This window comes from Rana temporaria, chromosome 6 (assembly GCF_905171775.1).
Source record: "Rana temporaria chromosome 6, aRanTem1.1, whole genome shotgun sequence".
Lineage (NCBI taxonomy): Eukaryota > Metazoa > Chordata > Amphibia > Anura > Ranidae > Rana > Rana temporaria.
Window position 1 is genome coordinate 30,871,415 of NC_053494.1, and position 13,078 is coordinate 30,884,492.

A 13,078-nucleotide genomic window follows, 5' to 3' on the forward strand; every position below is an offset into this window, starting at 1 on the left:
GAGAGAGTTAACTAGAAGGCACACCTGCAATCAACCCAATTGTCCCCAAGGTGGACACATCTGTATCACTCAGACTGCCCCGGGCAAAGTGAGAGGCTCACAATGCAAGTTATTTACCTGAGCAGCAAGGATGATTAGTCCCGTATCTACGTCATAGAGAGGGATAAGAAGCCTGTAGAAAGAGAAGACAACCCAGTTACTCTACATCCTACCAAACATATAACAAAAACACAAAGTGTGCAGTTTTGATAAGAAGACGTAATAACCCATACGGTTGTTTTCCAGCTGTATACTGTACGCTGCACTAATTGCAGAAGATAACACTAGAGGGCAGTGAAGATGCATCTCAACTTATATTCATTGGTGACCAGCAAGGTAAAGCGTTATTAATGGTCATACAGATAACACTGTATTATGTTCTACAATGGTATGGACAGGAAAAAATAGCCCTATGATTTTATAAGGTAAACTAGAAAAATAATAACAGTCTATATCAGCGATGGGCAATTCATTTTCCGAAGGGACTACATGAGAAACTGGGACAGTTGTGGATGCCAAACTTAAACACTTAAAACCCGGACCAAAATGCAGCTAAAGGACCTTGCCCGTTTTTGCGATTCGGCACTGCGTCGCTTTAACTAACAATTGCGCGGTTGTGCGACGTGGTTCCCAAACTAAATTGGCGCCCTTTTTTTCCCACAAATAGAGCTTTCTTTTGGTGGTATTTGATCACCTCTGCGGTGTTTATTTTTTGCGCTATAAACAAAAATAGAGCGACAATTTAAAAAAAAACAACAATATTTTTTACTTTTTACTATAATAAATATCCCCCAAAAATATATATAAAAAAAAAATGTTTTCCTCAGTTTAGGCCGATACGTATTCTTCTACATATTTTTGGTAAACAAAATCGCAATAAGTGTTTATTGGTTGGTTTGCGCAAAATTTATAGCGTTTACAAAATAGGGGATAGTTTTATTGCATTTTTATCAATTTTTTTTTTTTACTACTAATGGCGGTGATCAGCGTTTTTTTTCGTGACTGCAACATTATGGCGGACACTTCGGACAATTTTGACACATTTTTGGGACCATTGTCATTTTCACAGCAAAAAATGCATTAAAAATGCATTGTTTATTGTGAAAATGACAATTGCAGTTTGGGAGTTAACCACAAGGGGGCGCTGAAGGGGTTAAGTGTAACCTCATTTGTGTTTCTAACTGTAGGTGGGTGTGGCTGTAGGTGTGACGTCATTGATTGTGTTTCCCTATAAAAGGGAACACACGATAAATGACAGCGTCACAGTGAAGAACGGGGAAGCTGTGTTTACATACACCTCTCCCCATTCTTCAGCTCCAGGGACCGATCGCGGGCCTCCAGGGGCGATTGGGTCCGCGGGTCCTGCGGTCACGGAGCTTCGGACTGGGCCGCAGGCGAGCGTCCGCGACCCACGGCTGGGCACTTAAAGAGGACATACCTGTACGTGCTTGTGCCCAACCGTGCCATTCTGCCGATGTAATTGTGCAGGAGGCGGTCCTTAAGTGGTTAAGGCGCCCCGTCCCGACGAGCTCGCGCAGAAGCGATTGCATACAAGAGCAGCACCCGCATATGAAAACGGTGTTCAAACCACACATGTGAGGCATCTCTGCGATCGTTAGAGCAAAAGCAATAATGCTAGCTCTAGACCTCCTCTGTAACTCAAAACATACAACATGTACAATCTTTTAAATGTCGCCTATGGAGGTTTTTAAAGGGTAAAAGTTTGTCGCCATTCCACGAGCGGGCGCAATTTTGAAGCGTGACATGTTGGGTATCAATTTACTCTTGTAAATTTGTCTTATTTAATTCATAAAAGTGTATTTCCCCCCCCCAAAAAAGTGTGCTTGTAAGACCACTGCGCAAATACGGTGTGACATAAAGTATTGCAATGACCGCCATTTTATTCTCTAAGGGGCAGATCCACATAGAAATAGATGGGCGCAGCGTATCAGAGATACGCTACGCCGCTGTAACTTACTTTTGGCCAGTTCGAATCCTGGAAGAATTTGCGCCGTAAGTTACGGCGGCGTAGTGTATCTCTGGCGGCGGAATTCAAATCGGCGATTAGGGGGCGTGTTTCATTTAAATGAAGCGCATCCCCGCGCCGAATGAACTGCGCATGCTCCGTTTCTAAATTTCCCGCCGTGCATTGCGCTAAATGACGTCGCAACAACGTAATTTTTTTTAACTTAGACGTGAATTACGTCCATACCGATTCATGGACGACTTATGCAAAAAAAAAAAAAAATCTAATTTCAACGCGGGAACGACAGCCATACTTAACATGGCAAGTCTAACTATACGCTGCAAAATAGCAACTTTAACTATACGCCGGAAAAAGCCGACTAGAGACAATGTAAGAGAATGCGACGCCCGCGCGTATGTTCGTTGATCGTCGGAAATCGCTAATTTGCATACCCGACGCGGAAAACGACGTTAACGCCACCCAGCGGACGCCAAAGTATTGCATCTTAGATCCAAAGGCGTACAAGGACGTACACCTGTCGGATCTAACCCAGATGCCGTCGTATCTTGGTTTGAAAATTCAAACCAAAGATACGACGCGGGTAATTTGAAAGTACGCCGGCGTATCAGTAGATACGCCGGCGTACTCGGTCTGTGGATCTGGCCCTAAGGTGTTAGAAAAAAATGTATAATGTTTGGGGGTTCTAAATAATTTTCTAGCAAAAAAAAAATAGTTTTTAACTTGTAAACAACATATCTGAAAAAGAGGCTCGGTCCTTAAAGCGGTGGTTCACCCTTAGAGGGCACTTTTTAGCCTTAGATTCCTGCTCGTTTTGTCTAGGGGAATCGGCTATTTGTTTTAAAATATGAGCAGTACTTACCCGTTTACGAGATGCATCCTCTCCGCCGCTTCCGGGTATGGGCTGCAGGAATGGGCGTTCCTTCTTGATTGACAGTCTTCCGAGAGGCTTCCGACGGTCGCATCCATCGCGCCACGATTTTCCGAAAGAAGCCGAACGTCGGTGCGCAGGAGCAGTATAGAGCCGCACCGACGTTCGGCTTCTTTCGGCTACGAGTGACGCGATGGATGCGACCGTCGGAAGCCTCTCGGAAGACTGTCAATCAAGAAGGAACGCCCGCTCCCGAAGACCCATACCCGGAAGCGACGGAAGAAGATGCATCTCGAAAACGGGTAAGTACGGATCATATTTTAATACAAATAGCCGATTCCCGAACGAGCAGGAATCTAAGGGGAAAAGGGGAAAAATTTAATAAATGGGTGAACTCCCACTTTAAGTAGTTAAATCGCGATTTAAATCAAATCCACCCTGGTGTACATTTCACTTAAAATCCCACATTGCTGTAAAGATTTAACCTATTTTACTGTTTATTACACCAAATATTTGTTTTTCTAACATCTGTACCAGCTTTATTCAGTACAGGATGCTGCCTGCAGGCAAAGCACATGCAGTATGAAGACGGGTTTGAACTGAGGCCGTACAACAGCAGAGCTGGTCATCTGCTGGAGAGGGGATGTAGGGACAGAGGAGTCTGCAGGGGGTTTCACAGACAGCCGAGTCACTCAGAAGGGGGATCCTGTGTTTTGATCCCTTCAAAAGTGAAGCAGCTAACCCCATCCCAGACTGCATCCTGCTGGGCCCCTCTCTCTCCGTTCTTACGTCACCCCCACACAGACCTCTCTCACACTGGTCCAAGTCTCCCAGCTCCTCATCGTCTACCTCTTCTACAATCACCTCCTCCTTCTTCGGCTTCCCTATTCCCCCCCAGGGCTGGGAAATCTTCCCCCAGAACAACAGGCCCGTGGGAAGCCTGCGATAGCACTCACCCACGTTACGTACGCTCGTAACTAACTGAAATGATTAAAAATCCTCCCCATCAGGAAATCCCTTAACACTCGAAACCCTTCTTCCCTCAGAGGACTGCAATAAAAAAAAATTAAAAAAAGCAAGAGTTTATTAAAAATCCGTTAAACAAAAAAAAAACCCTCTAAACTGGACTTTCTCTCATTTATCCTTTTTAAAATTACGCATGGATTTCGCAAAGACGCGCTGTTTGAACTGAACCATAAACAAATACCAAGTAAATTAAACAAATAAAAGTCGGCCGCGGTGAAGAATAATGGCCTATGGTTCAGGTTTCCATAGAGACGTGATTGGCTGAGTTTTGAGGCCTAGGGGATGTAAAGATATATTTATGTTTAAACTGCTGGGTAAATACGAACGCAAATGTACACATGAGAAGGCTGGAAGCCGCCTGGCCTCACGTTTTAGACGGAGGAACTTTGCACAGTGAGGCGGCCATTTTTCAAGTGACCCTTTTGGTCTTGCTTGGAACTCTCTCACACATCTAGCTTTCTCTCCTGTCAAACATTCAAGGAGAGATTTATCTCTGGAAATATCTCTCGTAGCGTGTGGGGCGTGAGAGAGACAAGGATAAAGAACAAGAACGTAGATGTCCTCGAGAACCACGTAAAAGAAACCACGTGAGAGATTAGAAAACAAACTGTGAGAAGAAAAATCTACGAAAGAAGTGAAAACAAAACTTCTTTTATCTCTTTCATGCTTATCTGGCTCCCACAAATACATCAAATTGTATAAAGATATGGGTTCTGAGGCATACACATCGCTTTAACACTGTGGAGGCAGCCATTTTGTTGGAGCCTAAAGGTAGCCATACATGGAGCGATTTTCAGTCTGTTCCCAACGAGCCAGCTGAAAATCGGGCCATGGGTGGGACTTTTGGCACCCTCTTACCTGACATTCTTCGTTCTGAAATTTGGGGTTAAATTAGAATAAATCTTAAGCCTCATACACACGATTTGACTTCCATCTGACTTTTCCGTGGATTTTTGTCTGAAGGGGCGTTGGCCATGAACTTGGTATGCATACACACGGCAGAGGCAGAAATTTTTCAGCCAACATTCACCAAATCACGTGTTTTTTCAGCTCTTTACCGCCACCCTTTGGGCAACTTCTGTTATTGTTGTCTGATGTTTATCATTGGTCCTGAGCATGCGTGTTTATACTTTGGACTTTAGTCCGATGGACTTGTATACGTACGATCAGATTATCCTCCATCGGACATTTGTTGTCAAAAAGTTTGAGAGCGTGAACAGAGAAAATTTGTCTGTTGAAAAACCAACAATTGTCTGTTGGAGCATACAGACGGTCGAATTGTCCAATAAAACACGTCCGTCGGACCGTTGCTGTCGAAAAGTCAGACCATGTGTATGGGCCCTTAGAGTGTAAGGTCAGAATTAGTCTGTCAGATTTTTCATGACTAGAGGGCTCTCAAGATTGATGTCTGAACACTTTAACTAGGATGTAAAATACATATAACAAATGTTACAAATCGGGCTGTGTTTCAAAAACCTCTGAGTGTCCATTTGGATTGTTAACGCAATGTTTGTACCACAGTGCATTGTGGTACCTCTCATTCTGAATAACACCCCGATGCACTAATACAGTGGTGGGTAAGGCATCTCCACAATGCACATACCAAAAATGGTGAATGTCCATTTCATGTGAGTCTCCAGGACTTCTCCAGAGCCTCTCCCATCCTCTGGAATTCTGAACCCTAATCTGTCTTGCCATCTCCTACTCTGTCCACTTCCTGAAAACTCATCTATTTGGGGAAGCCTATCCTGACCTCATCTAACAGCTGAATCTTTTAATTCTCACATAAGCTCATCCCTCACTGTTAATACCTTTTGTTCCCTTTGCCCCTTCCTATTAGATTGTAATCTCCCAAGAGCAGGGCCCTCCTATTTCTCTTGTATTGTAACTGTACTATTTCTCTTATAATCTAAAGCGCAGCGCAAACTGTTGGCGCCATATATTCTGTATAATAATAATTTTTGGTTATGTTGTGGTTGCATTGGTAGTTTATTCAAAAAGACCATGCTCCCTTAGGCCTTGTACACACGACCGAACATGTCTGCTGAAACTGGTCCGCGGACCAGTTTCAGCAGACATGTTCGGTCGTCTGTATGGCCGACCGGACAATTTTCCGGCGGATCGGACAGGTTTCCAGCGGACTAATGTTTCTTAGCATGCTAAGAAACATGTCCGCTGGAAGCCTGTCCGTCGGACATGTTCGGTCGTCTGTACGACTCACCGGACATGTCCGCTCGGCCGAAAGCCCTTGCATGCGTCGAAGTGATTTGACGCATGCGTGGAAGCATTGACCTTCCAGGGTCGCGCACGTCATCGTCGTGGCGACGGCGCGGCCACGTCACCGCGTATCCTGTCCGCGCGGATTTCAGTTTGATGGTTTGTACAACCATCAGACCGAAATCTCCGAGCGGACATGTCCGATGAAAACGGTCCGTAAATCGGCAGTAGAGCTTTCTGTGCCAAGATCGCACACACTGATTGCTCCCAGCACAGTGACCGAACTGTCGCAGACAACTTTTGGTCTGTACTAATGATCAGTAGCCAGCAGAACTGGCTCTTGATCATGTGACTACTGTGGCAGCTAATCATGTGATAGGTTAGTCCTTCCCACCCAGCGCATAAAGACTCTGTTAAAGGTATGCCGGGGCTAGGCAGGAAGGGGTTAATGCATTTCACAAAACTGCGCAACACAACAAGTTTGTTTAATGCACCGCAACGCAGCGCTGAAGTGTGACTGGGCCCTGAAAAGGGAAAGTTTTTTTTTTTTTCTGAGGACCTAATTTAATTTCGCTTTGTAGCCAATGAAGTAAGCCGACAGTCAATCTCATATTGAAAACTTCAGCATTAATTTAAAATATACTGTATATAAAAAAATAAAATAAAATAAATAGCGCAGCAAAACCAATATATGTGTAACATATTTGATGCAGTGCTGGAGGCAGAGATTCTAGGTGTTCCTCCCTATACAATAATAAAACATGAAAAATACTTGTCAACTCCCCTAATCCACAATATATTCTTTATGCTTCACATCCTACGCTCAGGGTGATTTGCCAACTTGCTTTACGTAGGGCACCCCTCACATGCATTAAAGGGAAAGTATCATGTGTTTTCATTGAGCGCACGTTGCGTTGTTTACCATAAAGTCGTTTTTATAGGTTTTTCACCCTTACTTCTTACTTGCACTTCCATATGTTTGTTATTACATTAAAGATAGAGATGTGTACAGTACATTATCTACAAAAGGCAGAAAAGAAATAAAAGAAAAAAACTCTGCCCATCGCATTTACCAACTGGTGAAATTAGATATCAGCCACATAGGGAGTGCATTGTTTTCATTTCGTAGGTCGACTCGTAGGGGTTGATTTACTAAAATTAGAGAGTGCAAAATTTGGCACAGCTCTGCATAGAAACCAATCAGATTCAAGTTTATTTATTTTTTGTCAAAGTATAAAGTGGTTGTAAAGTCAAAGAAAGATTATGGCCAGCCCCTCTGTTCTACCAAGCCATACTACACTGTGTACATGTTTATATAAAATAACCCCTTTAAATATCTTCTTTTAGATCTTTTCTGACTGGTCACATGACCTCCGGCCGCTCTCCTCCACCAATCTAAGGGCGACAGTGGGAGGGGCTGAGGTACACCACTGAGGTCAGCTGGGAGGTCACATGACTGCTGTGCTGTCCGCTCAGCCCCTCCCGCTGTGGCCCTTAGATTGAGGGAGGAGAGCAGCCAGAGGTCATGTGACCAACCAGAAAAGATTTGAAAGAAGGTATTTAAAGGCATAATTTTATACAAACATGTACACTGTGTACGATTTTTTTTTTTAAATAAATAAGAATAAAATGTAAAAAAAAAACACACCGACAATCCACCCCCCACCTAAAAAAATAAATAAAAAAATAAAACAAAAATCACTGTAAAAAAAAACAAAAAAAAACTGTCACATGACATTTAAAAAAAGTATCGGTAATCGGTATCGGCGAGTACTTGAAAAAAAAGTATCGGTACTTGTACTTGGTCTCAAAAAAGTGGTAGTCTCAAAAAAGTGGTAGTTTTTAGTGAAGGACCCTAGACCTGTCACCCATTGTTTTTGTGATGATGGTCCCTGGCCCAGTCAACCATGGTTTTAGTGATGAAGGACCCTAGCCCTGTCACCCATGGTTTTTGTGATGAAGGACCCTAGCCCTGTCACCCATGGTTTTTGTGAGGAAGGACCCTAGCCCTGTCACCCATGGTTTTTGTGGGGAAGGACCCTAGCCCTGTCACCAATGGATTTTAGTGAAGGGGGACACTAGCCCTGTCACCCATGGTTTTTGTGATGAAGGACCCTAGCCCTGTCACCCATGTTTTTTAGTGATGAAGGACCCTAGTCCTGTCACCAATGTTTTTTGTGATGAAGGACCCTAGCCCTGTCACCCATGGTTTTTGTGATGAAGGACCCTTGCCCTGTCACCCATGTTTTTTAGTGATGAAGGACCCTAGCCCTGTCACCCATTGTTTTTGTGATGAAGGAACCTGGTCCTGTCACCAATTGTTTGTGTAATGACTGTTCAGAAAAAAAGCTGGAATATGGGTAACTGTACTTCGCATATCACCCCTGCTCTTTGCCTTACTTTACAAAATAAGCCCAATTATTTTGGGATGCTTTTCTCACGGTCTTTTTTACTACGGATGTTCAGATTGCTGATCTGACATGCATGGACGACAGTAATCTAGATGAGAATAATTGTATCATCTGAATGAGCTCCATGCTGCTCTTTAAGCAGTTTGACCCCTTCTGACAGTTGTATATTCACTTCCTGTAAACTGTGGGAATGTTTCTACAGATGTTTGTGGCAGAGAGGGTGAAAATACTTCATCACACTTCTTAGGCAGAGCAAACATGGAAAGTCATCACTGTACAGAACACTGTCCTAAAGTTCCATTAATCTGTATATGAAAGTCATCATCAAAAAGACCCACTGTCAGCAATAAAAGTAAAATTATAGGCAAAACTTTTTTTTTATTATTTAATTTTGGGTAGAGTAAGGGAGGGGTCATAACCCCGTCAGTTTCTTTTATGTCATCTGTGTACCTTTGGGGAGATATCCCTTCACTTCTTGTCCCATAAAGAAAATGGAAGCGAGAAGAAATCCCTACAAATTAAGGAAATCTCTTGGAGACCCCCCTGGTCACCAGAACTAGTGTCCTCATTGGAAGATTTCCCCTCTATAACTTTCCTGGGGACAACTCAAAGTTTGGGTTGGGTTCCTTTACTTTCACTCTCAATGATAAAGGTAAACAGGACAAATAAAGAGGGTGAATCTCCCTAACGGGGGCACAGATGGTAATAAAAACCGACAGGTGTTCTCCACTCTATTCAAAACTGATAAAAAGTTTTTCCTTTTCCTTTTCTCCACTCTTGGTGGCATGTCTCCTGATTTTTGGGAAGCGAGTATGCCTTGGATACAAAAGACTACCCTTAAACCGATCAAGTGTATACCATTACAGTTGCTGTTTCATGATATACCCTCCTTCTTTCAATCATATAAGATAGGGTTTGAAAAATTTGCTTGGAATCTAGGAGCCAGCTAAAAAAAGTTAGGAGCCAGAAAACGCACCCCGTCCCGACGAGCTTGCGCGCAGAAGCGAACACATACGTGAGCAGCGCCCGCATATGTAAACGGTGTTCAAACCACACATGTGAGGTATCGTCGCGATCGGTAGAGCGAGAGCAATAATGCTAGCCCTAGTCCTTCTCTGTAACTCAAAACATGCAACCTGTAGATTTTTTTAAACGTCGCCTATGAAGATTTTAAAGGGTAAAAGTTTGTCGGCATTCCACGAGCGGACGCAATTTTGAAGCGTGACATGTTGGGTATGAATTTACTCGGCGTAACATTATCTTTCATAATATAAAAAAAAAAATGGGGATAACTTTACGGTTGTCTTATTTTTTAATTAAAAAAAGTGTAATTCTTTCCCAAAAAAGTGCGCTTGTAAGACCGCTGCGCAAATACGGCGTGACAGAAAGTATTGCAACGATCGCCATTTTATTCTCTAGGGTGTTAGGATAAAAAATATATATAATGTTTGGGGGTTCTAATTAGAGGGAAGAAGATGGCAGTGAAAATAGTGAAAAATGACATTAGAATTGCTGTTTAACTTGTAATGCTTAACTTGTAATACCAACAGCCACCACCGGATGGCGCCAGCTCACACAAAGAAGAGCTGGGGATTATTATTTTTTTTTGCCCACCTTCCAAGCCAAGTCGCTAGGATGCTATTTATAGTCGCCATGGCGACCGGGATTTGTCGAGCCCTGAATATTATAAGAATACGTCACACCTGCTAAACAAGGCAAAGAGTTTGATTCCCAGATATTGGAAACAGGAAGTGTGCCCTACGGTTGCTGAATGGATAAGAGAGGTAGATAACACCATGGAAGCAGAACAGTGGATCCATAATGTCCAGAATAAACATGATAAATTCAGAGATGCATGGTCAGGTTGGTTGTACTATTCTTATGATATTCCAGACAAGATAGTCCACCCCCTTATTGATCCTTGAGACACCATGAATGTGAAGTGTTACTTCTCTTGATTTAAGTGTCACTAAACCCACATCAATAAAAACTATCAATAAATGGTGTATTACTGTAACTTTGAGAGTCAATTTCTATAGTCTGCAAAAAACCTGGTTGATCCTGCTGCTCTCTATCTCCCCCTTCTGTTTATGTCCCCAATTCAGCTAGGCATGCTCAGTTTTCAGTGAGTATCTATGCTGAGAATTTCCTCCCTATCACATCTGAGCAGCCCATGTGACTATAGAGTCACATGTGGGCATATACACAGTGGTAAAGAACAGCCAGGGCCGCCATCAGGGGGGTACAGGCAGTACACCTGTAAGGGGCCCAGATGGCAACCCCCCCCCCTTTTTTTTATTTATTTTTTATTAAAAAAATATATTTTATTCTTTATTAAAGGGCCCCGGATGGCTGCCCCCCCCCTTTTTATATATTGTTCCTTATTTATTTTTGTAAAGCCCCCCCCCCACTTCTCAATTAGGGGCGGCACCCCCTGCTTCTTAATTTCAGATGGCAAAACCCCCCCCTCCCCCCCGGTTCTCTGCTCCAGGGGGCCCATGCCTGAAGCCGTGTAAGGGGCCCCATAATTCCTGATGGCGGCCCTGACAACAGCCCAATCCCTCCCTCCTCCAGCTAAACACAATGTGGGTGGGATAGTACATGTACAGTGGATATAAAAAGTCTACACAGCCTCTGGTAAAATGTCAGGTTTCTGTGATATAAAAAAAATTAGACAAAGATAAATAATTTCAGAGCCTTTTCCACTTTTAATGTGACCTATAAATTGTACAACTCAGTTGAAAAATAAAAATTAAATCTTTTAGGTGGAGGGAAGTAAAAGTAAAAAATAAAATATAGTCACAAAGTGTGCACACCCTTAACCACTTCAATACAGGGCATTTTCACCCCCTTCCTGCCCAGGCCAATTTTCAGCTTTCAGCACGGTCATGCTTTGAATGACAATTGCGCGGTTGTGCGACGTGGCTCTCAAACAAAATTGACGTCCTTTTTTCCCCACAAATAGAGCTTTGTTTTGGTGGTATTTGATCATCTCTGCGTTTTTTTTTTTTTTTTTGCGCTATAAACAAAAAAATACTGACAATTTTGAAAAAAACAAACAATATTTTTTACTTTTTGCTATAATAAATATCCCAATTTGTTTTTTTAAAAAGCTTTTCCCTCAGTTTAGGCCGATACGTATTCTTCTACATATTTTTGTTAAAAAATAAAACAAAAATCGCAATAAGCGTATATAGATTGGTTTGCGCAAAAGTTATAGCGCCTACAAAATAGGGGATAGATTTATGGCATTTATTTTTATTATTTTGTTTTTTACTAGTAATGGCGGTTATCTGCGTTATTTGTCTGGGGAACAGATCGGACACTTTTGACACTATTTTGGGACTATTCACATTTATACAGTGAACAGTGCTATAAATATGCACTGATTACTGTATAAATGTGACTGGCAGGGAAGGGGTTAACACTAGGGGGCGATCAAGGGGTTAAATGTGTTCCCTAGGGAGTGATTCTAACTGTAGGGGGAGGGGACCGATCTGTGTCCCTAAGGGACACACCATTGGTCTCCTCTCCCTGACAGGACGTGAATCTCTGTGTTTACACAGAGATCCACGTTCCTGTCTCTGTGACTAGCAATCGCGGGTGCCCGGCGGACATCGGCGTCACAGGAAGTCATATGACGGCCGCCCGTAGAGACGAAGCGTTCCTGCGGCCGTCATATGACAATACGCCAGGCGGGAAGTGGTTAAACGAATACTTTGTTGAAGCACCTTTTGATTTTATTACAGCACTCAGTCTTTTTGGGTATGAGTCTATCAGCATGGCACATCTTGACCTGCCACTATTCACCCACTTTTCTTTGCAAAAACATTCCAAATCTGTCAGATTGTGAGGGCATCGCCTGTGCACGGCCCTCTTCAGATCACCCCACAGATTTTCAAATCAGATTCAGGTCTGGGCTCTGGCTGGGCCATTCGAAAACTTGAATCTGCTTCTGGTGAAGCCATTCCTTTGTTGATTTGGATGTATGCTTTGAGTGGTTGTCATGCTGAAAGATGGAGTTCCTCTTCATGTTCAGTTTTCTAGCCGAAGCCTTAAGGTTTTGTGCCAATATTGACTGGTATTTGGAACTGTTCATAATTCCCTCTACCTTGACTTGTTCCAGCTGAAGAAAAAAACAGTCCCAAAGCATGATGCCACCACCATGCTTCACAGTGGGTGTGGTGTTCTTTTGGTGATGTGCAGTGTTGTTTTTGCGCCAAACATATATTTTTTTTTTTCATTTTTGGGGTTGGGGACCCTGTCAGGAAGGCTGTACGGGGCCCCATGATTTCTAACAGCAGCCTCGCTCATACCTAATAGGATGAAAGTACCTCTATTTTCACAGGAACTTTTCAGGCCTGCCTACAGAAAGTCATAAGCCATATTAGCCAAACATTATATACAGCGCTGTATTAAGCATGCCATTTTATCTCTTTATGGGAATATAAAACCAAGAGATGTCAGACAGATATTATTCTGTGTACATGAATCTGCAGCTACAAATGTGCCACGCTGCCCGGATCCTCT

The 13,078-nt window shown here is 42.9% G+C and overlaps 1 protein-coding gene across 1 annotated transcript in view; it reads right to left on the minus strand.

The window, feature by feature from the left end:
* Nucleotides 1-13,078, minus strand: part of LOC120943338 (coronin-7-like) — a 268,405-nt gene that overhangs the window by 50,805 nt on the left and 204,522 nt on the right. The window contains exon 10 of the mRNA XM_040356578.1: nucleotides 118-172. Coding sequence (XP_040212512.1) covers nucleotides 118-172 — 55 coding nt within the window. The remainder of the gene's footprint in view (nucleotides 1-117; nucleotides 173-13,078) is intronic.